This window comes from Oncorhynchus keta, chromosome 31 (assembly GCF_023373465.1).
Source record: "Oncorhynchus keta strain PuntledgeMale-10-30-2019 chromosome 31, Oket_V2, whole genome shotgun sequence".
Taxonomy (NCBI): Eukaryota; Metazoa; Chordata; class Actinopteri; order Salmoniformes; family Salmonidae; genus Oncorhynchus; species Oncorhynchus keta.
The window spans coordinates 8,009,690-8,023,006 of record NC_068451.1 but is presented as its reverse complement, the minus strand read 5'-3'; the positions used below and the strand labels follow the sequence as shown (position 1 = coordinate 8,023,006).

General features: G+C 42.2%; 1 protein-coding gene across 2 annotated transcripts in view; it reads left to right on the top strand.

Moving 5' to 3' along the window:
* The window catches only part of LOC118364035 (mannosyl-oligosaccharide 1,2-alpha-mannosidase IA-like), a 233,064-nt gene that overhangs the window by 99,188 nt on the left and 120,559 nt on the right, over positions 1–13,317 (top strand). For both annotated transcript variants that reach the window (XM_052489417.1, XM_052489418.1), the window contains exon 2: positions 7,135–7,231. In XM_052489417.1, coding sequence (XP_052345377.1) covers positions 7,135–7,231 — 97 coding nt within the window. The remainder of the gene's footprint in view (positions 1–7,134; positions 7,232–13,317) is intronic.

Here is a 13,317-nt window from a genome sequence, read left to right as displayed (position 1 = left end):
TGTCACAGAGCTGACATCCTCTCCTCAGTCTGTCTGTCTGTGTCTGATCGATCGATCACTGGAGGGGGTATTGCCCTGTGTGCGTGTTCAGTATGTGTGAGTGAGTGAGTGAGTGTGTGTGTGTGTGTGTGCTCAGTCTAACAATTTTAATGGTACTCTTTAGGCCCAGTGGGACAGTTCGGCTCCTGAGGGCCCTGTGGAGATAGAGGTTAACACGCCATCTGTGCTGGAACTCAGAGGAGGCCCTTGGCTTACTCCTCGTTCCGTTTTAATACAATCACTCTCTTAGTAGAAGTATAATGTTTATATACATCATCTTGAATGCAATTTCCTTGTCACTCACAATGTGTTGTAGGGGTTTGGAGGAAGGGATTTTCCAGCTCTTGTTCCTTCAAAGTAAGTTATTAGCGAGAGAGAACCAGAGAGAGGGAGGAACAGATAGTGAGAGAGTGAGTGAGTGAGTGAGTGAGTGAGTGAGTGAGTGAGTGAGTGAGTGAGTGAGTGAGTGAGTGTGAGAGTGAATCCCGTGAGAGAGAGAAAACCATGGTAGAAATAGAGAACCAAACAGAGAATCAATATGATAATAATAAAAAAGAAAGATACACAGACAGAGAGAGACGGATACTGCTGGAGACAGGGTAGCTTGGCATTGGAGTCTTCAGAGATCAGAGTCCCTCTCATTGTGCACGGCCTTGTCAGGGTTTGAATACTGTCTGTTCAGCACTTGAGTGTGATTAAAGAAAGTGACTTCTAAATTGTTGCCTTGCCCAATGAGCTGTGAGGGATTGCTGTGTGTGTGTGTCTGTGTGTGTCTGTGTGTGTGTGTGTGTGTGTGTGTGTGTGTGTGTGTGTGTGTGTGTGTGTGTGTGTGTGTGTGTGTGTGTGTGTGTGTGTGTGTGTGTGTGTGTGTGTGTGTGTGTGTGTGTGTGTGTGTGAAGAAACACAATGAATCGCCACATTCCACACGCTTTTGTTTATCTATTTCAAGCTTCCGATAACGCACGTGCACAGTTTTTTCCCCCTTTCTCGCATTTTCAGTCCAAATGAGGATGTATGGCAAGAAGCCCGACATAGAACATTGAAACATGTCAGAGTGGGGATTGATACGTCTGGGGATTTTTCTCATCTCCGTTTTTCTTAAACATTTTAAATAATGCGGCATTCCCGCTGGGAGCAGTGGGTGTCCAAATGAGACGGGGTGGGGACTGTACCGTTCTAACTGGGAGGAAGAGTGGGATGATGGTTTGATTGACAGCTTTGTGGGAGATGGAGGATTAAGGCATCGGGTAGATGATTGCCTGACTGACGCTGTCTTGTGTGTATCAGTGTGGAATAGGCTAGCACTTATTCCTCCCTTTATTCATCCCCTGAGAACCCACTTGTTACTTCTACTGCTACTACAATGTGTTCATCTCACGTACATGTATCTCATTCAATGACTTATTATCACATAGCAGGTATTATTGCAACATATGTGAAGTGGAAACGTAACTGACAACCTTGATGTCTCCTCCGGCAACATGCTCCAGCCGACTGATCATTCTGCACCATGGGACTGAATAGGCTCAAGCTCTCAGACCTTGGCCATTCACAGACCATTGCTTTTCATATCAGACAAGTCTACCATGTTGCTGGGCAGAATGGTTTGAGGAAGGTGTGGAGTAGACAGGAGAGCAGTGCAGGTTGGGTTTACGCTTCACTATAATGTTCACCTCAAGATATTGGGCTTAATAGTGAAGGCAAAACTCCTCTTGAAGCAATACACACATGTAACTGCATGGAGGTGAGGTGGGAGCTATCTTAGTGTGCACGGTTGAAGTGGTTAACCCACTGTACCCTTATTCTCTTCCCTATGTAGTGCCGTTAAGTCTGCAATAGCAAGGGTGTTTACACGGGTGTACATTCCCTGCTGTTCTCTAAAAAAACTCCTCTCCCCTCACTGACTTCTGGATGGCCGTTACTTCAGTTTTTCCCTCTTTAATCAATCTATGCGTCGTCCCTCACTCCCGCCTTCCATCCTCTCTCTCTCTCTCTCTCTCTCTCTCTCTCTCTCTCTCTCTCTCTCTCTCTCTCTCTCTCTCTCTCTCTCTCTCTCTCTCTCTTCACGCTGACGAATACTGACGGGTGTACCATACTGTACGTTTTCCTTCCTTTCCTACAGTCTTACCCTCTGCCAAAGAAGTAGTATCCTGCTCATTGATATAGCCCTCCCTCCATCTCCACCGTTCCATACATGCTAACTCTCTGTAGGTGTGTCCTGAATGCCTGCCAAAAGTGTGTGCCCTCTTTCACTCTTTGCGATGCAGAGGGATTTATAATTTAATACCAGGCACTTTGAAGGGTCTCACATAACCAGGGAGGTATCGATTAAATATCATTGTGACGAGGACCCTCACTGTGCTGGCTAAGCGGGAGATCTGCCATAATTAGGCTTCCGGAAAAAGCTACAAAGCGTTGCGCCTTGCCAGTCGAAGCCCGGGCTTTTCTCTCTCTACCTCTTCTGGGTGGCCGACTGTCCACGTTGGTCCCTGCCCAGCTGCCGATGCCATGTTTTTTCGATAGCGTGTTTGTTACGCAACAGCTCAGTGATCCAATCCACACTGGAAGCACCAATTGGGTTTCTAAAAATGACGTTCAATGCCGTTGATACATTTCCAAGGTGATGCACTGCTTCTCCAATCAAAAATAAAAGCTCTCTTTAGCCGAAATAGGCTTGATACGCTTGTCCTAATCTCTTTTCATGTAATGGAAATGTATGTGAGTATTGTGAGTAAAGCATTAGGAATGAATACATTCGGATACATTATCCAAAATTGGATAATGTATGGATTACTATATATAGCAACATTCTATATTAGATACAGTAAAAAAGACTGGTTTGCTGCTAAGCTGTGTGTTAAAACCCTGCTACAGGGGTACACAGGGTTTGTTCAGAGCTACTGTTGTGTGTCCATGCTAACACAACAGACCTGGTCTATATTAATGACCACCGAGCTCTCAATCCTCTCCATATGGTACATGACCTTATAGGCTCTCTCAATACAAACGTTCAAGCTTGTTTTTCTGGCAGCATTTTTTTTTGTGCCGTGATGATTAATAATTCATAATAAGGATAAGGTATAAATCACCTTGGAGAGTGCCCATATGCCCCACTTTTATCAATAATGTGTGAGGGTCCGTACCTTGACAGTTTTTGTTTGTGCAAATAGGTGATTAAGCAAATCGAGAGCTTGGGACTATAAAGTTCAATCCTTGATCTGTTCAATGTTCTCTACCGAAATTAACTCAGCAAAAAAAGAAACGTCCTTTCACTGTCAACTGCGTTTATTTTCAGCAAATTTAACATGTGTAAATATTTGTATGAACATAAAAAGATTCATCTACTGAGACATAATGGTAGCTGTCTGTCCAGAGCTGAGTAAAGACAGGCCAGTGTGTGTGCCCTGCTGAGAAACCGTGCTGGGCTGATAGGCTGAAGAGGACCAGCAGACAGTTTTTAATGGCTGCCCATTATTTTCACATGCTCCTGGGGTAGTGGTTTACACACTAGGGGCTCATTGTATTTCCTGCTGGTCAATATTCTGCTCTTTTAACCCTTCACAGAGGAGAGACCTTACTAGTTGTGACCTAGAGCCATTTTAGGCTACCCTCAGCCTCAAGTCTCACCCCTTTTTGTGTCAATCTTCAACACTCCTTGAGGCTGAGGGTGTCCTGAAATGGACCCCATACCAGGCTTATCTTATCTACAGCTGCTGCTTATTTACAGCTGATTTTGATTGGAAAACCTAAAGTCTTTCAGCGCCTTTCGTCAAATGATCAGACAGTGAGTTTTCTCATTAATGGAAGGAAAACAAATGTCTTTGTAATGATTTTCTTTGCTCATCATGTTGTTGTATTTGCTACGAGGAAAACCGGTGATATTGCATCTTTCCCTGGAGATTTTGATAAAGCTGTTTGGTGTAAGCATATTCACTGAAGCGCTCTAAGCCATCTTGTTTTTCATGTCGAGTGTTGTCGTGCGAAAATCCTCGAGAGTCAGGTTGGAAAGCATTGACTTCCGACGTCAGGGAATGGAATTGGCAAATTGCATTCTGATAAATGTGTGATTCATTTTAATCACTGGCTGCTATTGAACTGCTTTCCCCAAGAACCAGCCAATGAATGAGCCAAAGAGCAGTTACAACTGACACTGTGTGTCTAGCGTATTTACCCCTGGCAACAGTTTGCCCCCATCCATTTGCTCTCCTAGAAAGGTTGTCTGTGTGGAAGCGTGCTAGGGCTATAGTGGGTGCTATCGATTGGTGTGGTCTCTGATTGTGTGTGTGTGTGATTGTGTGTGTGTGTGTGTGTGTGTGTGTGTGTGTGTGTGTGTGTGTGTGTGTGTGTGTGTGTGTGTGTGTGTGTGTGTGTGTGTGTGTGTGTGTGTGTGTGTGTGTGTGTGTGTGTGTGTGTGTGTGTGTGTGTGTGTGTGTGTGTGTGTGTGTGTGTGTGCTGCTGCTGATGATCATGGCATGTTAGTCCTGTGATCCTGGCGGTCTCTGACCCTGGTCATCTCACACCGCCTTACTAATCACAACATTGTCAGGGTATATAATTATACAGGCCTGTGTCCTCCTCCTCCCCACTGGTGTGGAGCCATCAATAATGATCTCTATGCATGTTGTATCTACAGTTTGTGTGGAGCATCACATCCAGCTGTCTGCTAGAGCCACTGGGGAAACAGTGGGGAGTAGCAGTTAGGGAAAAGGCTTTGATTGACATTCGAGTAAACAAGCAGAGAGCGCTCTAATCTGGCTGCGTTACATAGAAGTATATTGACTACGAGGATTCGGCACCCAACTACTTTTGAGAAATAATCTGAGTGAGCATGTTATCTATTGTTCAATGTATTTGACCATTTCTGTGTGGATTACTATGCCACTGGACCTGAATATTACAACTGAAAACACCGCTTCTGGCAAGTTTGCATTATTCCCCGGGATATTTCGGGCTTGGGTTTCTCATTCTGTACAGGTTGCATTCTGCAATCACGACACACTCAGTTATTTTGTGCTTAAACTGCAGAGCTTCCCCAGTCCAGATGAAGTGAACACAGAGTTCAAACGTTTACCAAACCCCGGCATTTATGTCAAAGTCATGTTTTCCATTATACTTTCTATCCCTGGGGAGTGGAGCAAGACGAGCGTTTTATAAAAAAGAAAAGTGTATTTCAACTGATACCTGAATCCTTTGCTCTGAGGGAAATGATTTTGTCTGATATTGTAAACTAGGCTTGTCTTTCTGGCCCTGGCTGGAGTTATTGCCATGCAAACAAATTTGCACCATCAATATCCTTGATGCTAATCCCCAAATCATGTCTCAAGATAGTTCCTTACTTTCACTGGATGCGGTCCTGCATAAATGATTCGTGTTAATATTGGCATATCTCAAGGCGAGAAAGCTTCTTTTGAAACGATGCCCACTCAAATTGGCTGGGACGACTATTCTGCAAAGGCTCAACAATGACAGTGAGTGTGCACCTGTGGTGACTGTTGCATCCCTGTGTGTGTGGATGGGTGAGCAAGCGTGTGTGTTTGTGAAAGTGTGTGTAAACCGGCATTTAGGCCGCAAGGCAGGATGTTGTTGTCTCTGCCTGTTTCTACCGTTCACTCTGCTCTCGTGGTCACTAAAAACCCGGCCTTCACTGATGTAAGCCGAGCTGAGCTGCCATAACTCACTAGCCCAGGTAGCACCAGCTCGGCTCTCAACCTTTCTTGAACCTTGACCCCTTTTTTCATCAGTTGCTAGAGCTTTCAGATCTAAAGAATGTGTCTTCCCTCACTGTTACGGAGGCTGTTACATATGAGAACACTCTCTCATAGACTAATGTGTACAGAATTTGAGAGAAATAAGCTTTTTGTGCACATGAAACATTTCTGAGATCTTTCATTTCAGCTCATGAACCATTGCACCGGCGCTTTACATGTTGCATTTATTTTTGTTCAGTATATTAAGTTGCATGTGTGTCTTGGCCTAAGATGAATGCTGCTCGCCTGCTCTCAATTAACCTCTGGAGACCACCACAGGCTCATGCAGTATTAATGATAGAACTCACATCATATTACTACTGCGCCTCTGGGGGGGAAAAAACAATTCCTGGTGTGTCAGTCAACCGCATCAAATTCTGACATGCTGGGGTGGTGTGGTGGTTAGCTAATTACCTCAGTGGGAGATTTACAGGATGCAGGAATTATGCTTTTGTTTCAATATTTACATGTATATCAGTGGGCTTAAGTGTTCCTTTGTGTTTTTATGATGGATTAATATTCAGAAGATCAAATGCTACTAATATTCTTATCCTCGTTGATAGTACACTGTATTTCACTGCAGGGAAAGAAAGAAAAAAAAGCCACGACAGACTTCCAGGTGATTTGTCTGCATCATAGTTGCCAGAAAGTCCAGGAAAGTTACAAGCTCAGCCACAGCCACTCCGAGCACAAACTTGCATAGCCTTTACTCAACATCAAAACGAAATGTACCTATTAACAAATAAATCCTCTATGTTCATCGGCTCCTTGAGAGCAAACAGGAACGTTGCCTGAAACATTGCCTCAGGGGCTGCTGTCAGTGTCTGCCCAGCCATGAATTTATGCATTCGTCTGATGAACGTCAACGAACTTCCCCTTCAGATTCTACCGAGCTAATTATAAACGTGTCGCTCGAGGCAGCGATGGATCGATCAAGCATGGGCTCTTCCAGCCATACTGATTCAATTGGGCTCCCGAGTGGTGCAGCGGTCTAAGGCACTGCGTCTCAGTGCAAGAGGTGCCACTACAGTCCCTGGTTTGAATCCAGGCTGAATCACATCCGGCTGTGATTGGGAGTCCCATAGGGCGGCGCACAATTGGCCCCGTGTCGTCGGTTTGGCCAGGGTAGGCCGTCATTTTAAATAAGAATTTGTTTAACTGACTTGCCAAGTTAAATAAAAAAAATAAAAAAATTGTGTTTGTGATAATTGCGTGCCTGTGTTAAATCCACAGCAAATCAATAATCCATAATTGACATTGCTGCAGGCCACCATTCCAGTTTAATTAAGGCCATCAGTTTAGTGACTGACCTGTGTTCTTAACCCCGTCGCCTGTTTTTGTGTTTCAGATGATGAAGTTTGCCTGGGACAACTACAAGAGCTTTGCCTGGGGCAAGAATGAGCTACGGCCCCTGACCAGGAATGGCCACATTGGGAACATGTTTGGTGAGTGGTGTTTTGTGGCCCCAGGCTAAAAAGCCCCATATGCCCTCAAGGAGCTGCTCGTGAAGGTCTTAAGGTCTTTATCAAAAACAGTCAAATGGTCTGCAGTCATGGACACACAATTGTCTGTGGGTCTTAGTTGACCTTTAGGTCAAAGAGTTTTCATTAATGCTAATCGCTCATAGAAGAGAATGTTCTCATTGTGTGAAGGTATTCTTCGCTCGTCAACATTTTAGAGACGTGCAGGTTGCGGATCCCCTGGCTACCATTATTTAATCATCTTTGTTGTGTTGCATATGGTTGTACTGTAGGTGGAAAAGGCCTGCCATAGGCTTCCTGACTACCAGGGCATGTTATGAGCATTTCCCACTTGTCGGTGTGTATGAACCCACCTGTCAGAATGGTTCTTTCCGGGTCCATCAGACTGTGATCTGTCCCAGCAGCCTTTATACCACCTTGTCATTGTATGGGCATTAATCGGAGATGGTACCAGAAGGTTCCTCAGGTCCCTAATGACACGTGTACACACACACACACACACACACACACACACACACACACACACACACACACACACACACACACACACACACACACACACACACACACACACACACACACACACACACACACACACACACACACACACACACACACACACACACACACACACACGTCTGAGCGACAGGATATCCTGTGATAAAGCTCTTAATAAAAGTGTGATCAGCTTTTAATGAGGATTGGGTTGGCGGGTCTTTGGTCTGTCTGACACGACTGAGTTCATCCACATCCTGTCTACTTGGATTGTGGAGTATTGAGGCCATTATGTGAGACAATGCTAACCTTTCTCTCCAAGGTTTGATGGCATCTCTTCGTTCTCTCTCATCGTGTCGTAGTAATACAATAATGTGTCTTCCAAATGGAACATGCATGTAAATGTGACTGTACTGTAGTATTCATGTAAATGTGACTGTACTGTAGTATTCATGTAAATGTGACTGTACTGTAGTATTCATGTAAATGTGACTGTACTGTAGTATTCATGTAAATGTGACTGTACTGTAGTATTCATGTAAATGTGACTGCACTGTAGTATTCATGTAAATGTGACTGTACTGTAGTATTCATGTAAATGTGACTGTACTGTAGTATTCATGTAAATGTGACTGTACTGTAGTATTCATGTAAATGTGACTGTACTGTAGTATTCATGTAAATGTGACTGTACTGTAGTATTCATGTAAATGTGACTGTACTGTAGTATTCATGTAAATGTGACTGCACTGTAGTATTCATGTAAATGTGACTGTACTGTCGTATTCATGTAAATGTGACTGTACTGTAGTATTCATGTAAATGTGACTGTACTGTAGTATTCATGTAAATGTGACTGTACTGTCGTATTCATGTAAATGTGACTGTACTGTAGTATTCATGTAAATGTGACTGTACTGTAGTATTCATGTAAATGTGACTGTACTGTAGTATTCATGTAAATGTGACTGTACTGTCGTATTCATGTAAATGTGACTGTACTGTAGTATTCATGTAAATGTGACTGTACTGTAGTATTCATGTAAATGTGACTGTACTGTAGTATTCATGTAAATGTGACTGTACTGTAGTATTCATGTAAATGTGACTGTACTGTAGTATTCATGTAAATGTGACTGTACTGTCGTATTCATGTAAATGTGACTGTACTGTCGTATTCATGTAAATGTGACTGTACTGTCGTATTCATGTAAATGTGACTGTACTGTAGTATTCATGTAAATGTGACTGTACTGTAGTATTCATGTAAATGTGACTGCACTGTAGTATTCATGTAAATGTGACTGTACTGTAGTATTCATGTAAATGTGACTGTACTGTCGTATTCATGTAAATGTGACTGCACTGTAGTATTCATGTAAATGTGACTGCACTGTAGTATTCATGTAAATGTGACTGTACTGTAGTATTCATGTGACTGTACTGTAGTATTCATGTAAATGTGACTGCACTGTAGTATTCATGTAAATGTGACTGTACTGTAGTATTCATGTGACTGTACTGTAGTATTCATGTAAATGTGACTGTACTGTAGTATTCATGTGACTGTACTGTAGTATTCATGTAAATGTGACTGTACTGTAGTATTCATGTAAATGTGACTGTACTGTCGTATTCATGTAAATGTGACTGTACTGTCGTATTCATGTAAATGTGACTGCACTGTAGTATTCATGTAAATGTGACTGTACTGTAGTATTCATGTAAATGTGACTGTACTGTAGTATTCATGTAAATGTGACTGTACTGTAGTATTCATGTAAATGTGACTGTACTGTAGTATTCATGTAAATGTGACTGTACTGTCGTATTCATGTAAATGTGACTGCACTGTAGTATTCATGTAAATGTGACTGTACTGTAGTATTCATGTAAATGTGACTGTACTGTAGTATTCATGTAAATGTGACTGCACTGTAGTATTCATTTAAATGTGACTGTACTGTAGTATTCATGTAAATGTGACTGCACTGTAGTATTCATTTAAATGTGACTGTACTGTAGTATTCATGTAAATGTGACTGTACTGTAGTATTCATGTAAATGTGACTACACTGTAGTATTCATGTAAATGTGACTGTACTGTAGTATTCATGTAAATGTGACTGTACTGTAGTATTCATGTAAATGTGACTGCACTGTAATATTCATGTAAATGTGACTGTACTGTAGTATTCATGTAAATGTCATGCATTATGCAAATCGGGTGATAACTCAGCCTTCTCTCCCCATGTGTTGGAATTAAGACCGACAAAAGGGACCTTATCCAACCCTTTGCATGATATCCGGTTGTATTTCATAGCCCTACAGATTTCATTTGATCAACCTGCAGGACATTTAAAACTTGTAGTGTATTTGAGGTTTTAAAAGGCTTCCAAAGTTAGTCATTTCCATTTTTAAAGTTCAAACCTGATTTTCCCTGACGAAAAATGTATCAACCCCTGCTAAAATGTCAATTCATCACAATCCACATAATAATTCTGTGACGTAGAAGTCCGTCACTGGCCGCGGGCAGCATTTGGTTCTTTAACGCTCGCACACATTCATCACTCCTCCCTGCTACATTATCAGATAAGGTAACAATGTGGGTCGACACACAAGTTAACTTCTCTGTCTTAGTACATACATTTCACACTTATGTCAATGTTCATATTTAATACGAGCAATATGTATTTTACGTATCGATGTTATGGATGAGCGCGTCGTGTGTTTGTTCTGTTCCTCTCTCTATCTCTGTAGCTTCCGGGTATGCTGGATAAGGACCCAAGCTAAGGGAATTGGGCTGACTTTCTAGTGCCTGTCCCAAATGGCTCATTAATGCAAATGTGCATATTGAAAGACACTGTCAGTAGTGATATCATTTTGTAACTGTTATGTTGTGATATTGTTTCATAAACATGTTGCAATGTATATACTTTAGTACGTTTAATTAATGGAAAATGTAGGTTTGACGAGGTAATTGCTTAATTAATTAGGGTTAATTGTTCTGAGGGGAGGGGCAAGCCCTACAAAAGGAGCCTCTCTTTCAGTTCATGGAGAGGCCATTTTGGATTGAGCTGTGAATGGGGCAGCATTGTTTTTAGCTGTCCCATAAGGTATATGTTTGATGGCAGTACTGTTGTTTTGCTTTTGTTCTGGAATCACTTTGTAAATAAACACCCTGAAGCACAGAGTAACTTTTGCGGTTCTGCCATCTTTTTTTATTTTGACAGAGGTTAGGTTTTCCAGTATAGCCTTCTGGCCTACTCTACGTGAGAAATTCACATTTCCTTTTGCTGCTGGATTATTTTCCTCCAGTAGCAAACTGACTCAAATTAAAATGTTACATCTGTAAGTAACCATCTGTGTATGGGTTATCATTATGATCATTCTGGTAAAGAACCTTTATGGTAGCTGCCTGAAAGGTCCTTTAAAGAAATATCTGTACATGTAAAATATGTGTATGAAGGCGAAGGCAGGTGCAGGAGAGCAGAGAATGAGTATGAAACTATATTATAGTTTCAAACCGGGAGCACAACAAAACAGACGCACTCAAAAAAAGCGGAACAATAAAGTAAAGCGCTAAACGAACATCACAAGACATGAAAACAATGACACACAACATGATGGGAAACAGAGGGTTAAATACAAGTAGATTGCTTGGGGAAATGAAAACAAGACAATACAAATGGATATATGAAAAAAAGGAGCGGCGATGGCGAGAAAGCCAATGACGTCGATCGCAGCACCGAACAAGGAGAGGAGCCGACTTCGGCGGAAGTCGTGACTACATTCTATTTTAAAGCAGCTTTGTAGACCTAACACATGGGAAGACCTTAAATCTTCTATATGCCATTTAGCAGACGCTTTTATCCAAAGCGACTTACAGTCATGTGTGCATACATTCTATGTATGGGTGGTCCCGGGAATCGAACCCACTATCCTGGCGTTACAAGCGCCATGCTCTACCAACTGTGCTATAGTATTGAAATGGTTGCTCTACCTAATTACACAGTACCACTTAAGGTACCATTATGCAGTGAAATGTAGAAATAACACAGACGCAGCTATTAGAGGTTAGAGGCCACCAAATTCCTACTGGTGTTTATCATTTAATTGCTTCCTTTATCTGAGTAACGTAATTAGCCTCTGTGAAATAAATATCCCCTATACTGATCAGCCAGATATACGCAGAGGAGATAGCTTATCGAAATCAGTCATCAGTAAATTTGTCTCTCAAAATTGTGTCTATTCTTTCAAGTCTCTGGGGAAAGAGATCGGCTTACTACTTCAACCCAATATCGCTAATCCCACTAAGCAAATTAACTTCCATTCCGTTGGAAATCTGACATGGTTTTCTCTCTCCACGCCCCGTTTACTAATACTGACGAACATGTGGGAAGGGAGAGGCGAGAGGTTGTCCTGTGGGTGACTGTCACACTGTGCTGGAGGAGTGCTACGTTGGAGGAAGCCAGGTGTGAAATTGGATGCTGTGTTCTTTTAATTTAATCCCATGACTAAACAGAGACGGGGGTGAGATTGGATCGTCAGTTAGCCTACTTGTCACAAGCATGTTGTAAATATGCTGAAGAGTCACTGGAACGTCCCTCCTGCTCTCTCTCTCACTCCAGACTCAGTCGAAGCCCCTGATCGAGAGGTAGAACCCATCCGCTGCTGCCTCTCTTCTCTCTCCTCATCCTCTTTCTCTGCATCCTCCTTTTTCTTCTCTGTTTTCCTTCTCTCTTTATGATTCACGGTTTTAAGACATCACGCTTTCCCCTCTTTGCCCATGAAAAGGTTGTAGTGCTGCTGGACAACTACAGAGAGAGGATACCGAGGATTTTACTCAAACATATTAAGTGCAAGTTCATTCTCACATTTTTCACAAAGTTGTGGGCGAGTAATGGCACAGTAGAACTCGTAAGTGCTGAAGGCTCTTGTGTTTATGTGTGGGAGTGCACTTCACGTGGGAGTTTACAGTACATTGATTTGTTCTGACCAACACCACCTCATTTACAGCTTTTTAAAAGCATTTCATCATTAAAATTCCTTATTAACATTTTTTTTCCCAAGACCCACACATATTTGCTATAACTTTCTGAATGATAAGCAGGTAACACTACACAAAGTGGCCTATGACAGGAACCAGGCAAGAACAAGTGATTTTATGATTATTCTACACGTATTATACACAATTTTGTGTTGTTCTAATGCTCAGCTTGAAATATAGGGAAGGATAAGTGGCAGCATAATCTCTAACTCCTAGTTGTATCATAGGTGTATCTAATGTAAAAAAAAAAAATCATTTAAAAGTCAAGTTGAATCATGAATGTCATATCACTGTTTACTTAGACCTGCTGATTAATCCTTGAGAGTCTATTGACTCTTCTGGGAAGGCTGGTCACTAGATGTTGGAACATTGCTGCGGGGACTTGCTTCCATTCAGCCACAAGAGCATTAGAGATGTAGGGCACTGGCGATGGGAGATTAGACCTGGCTGGCAGTCAGCGTTCCAATTCATCCCAAAGGTGTTCGATGGGGTTGATGTCAGGGCT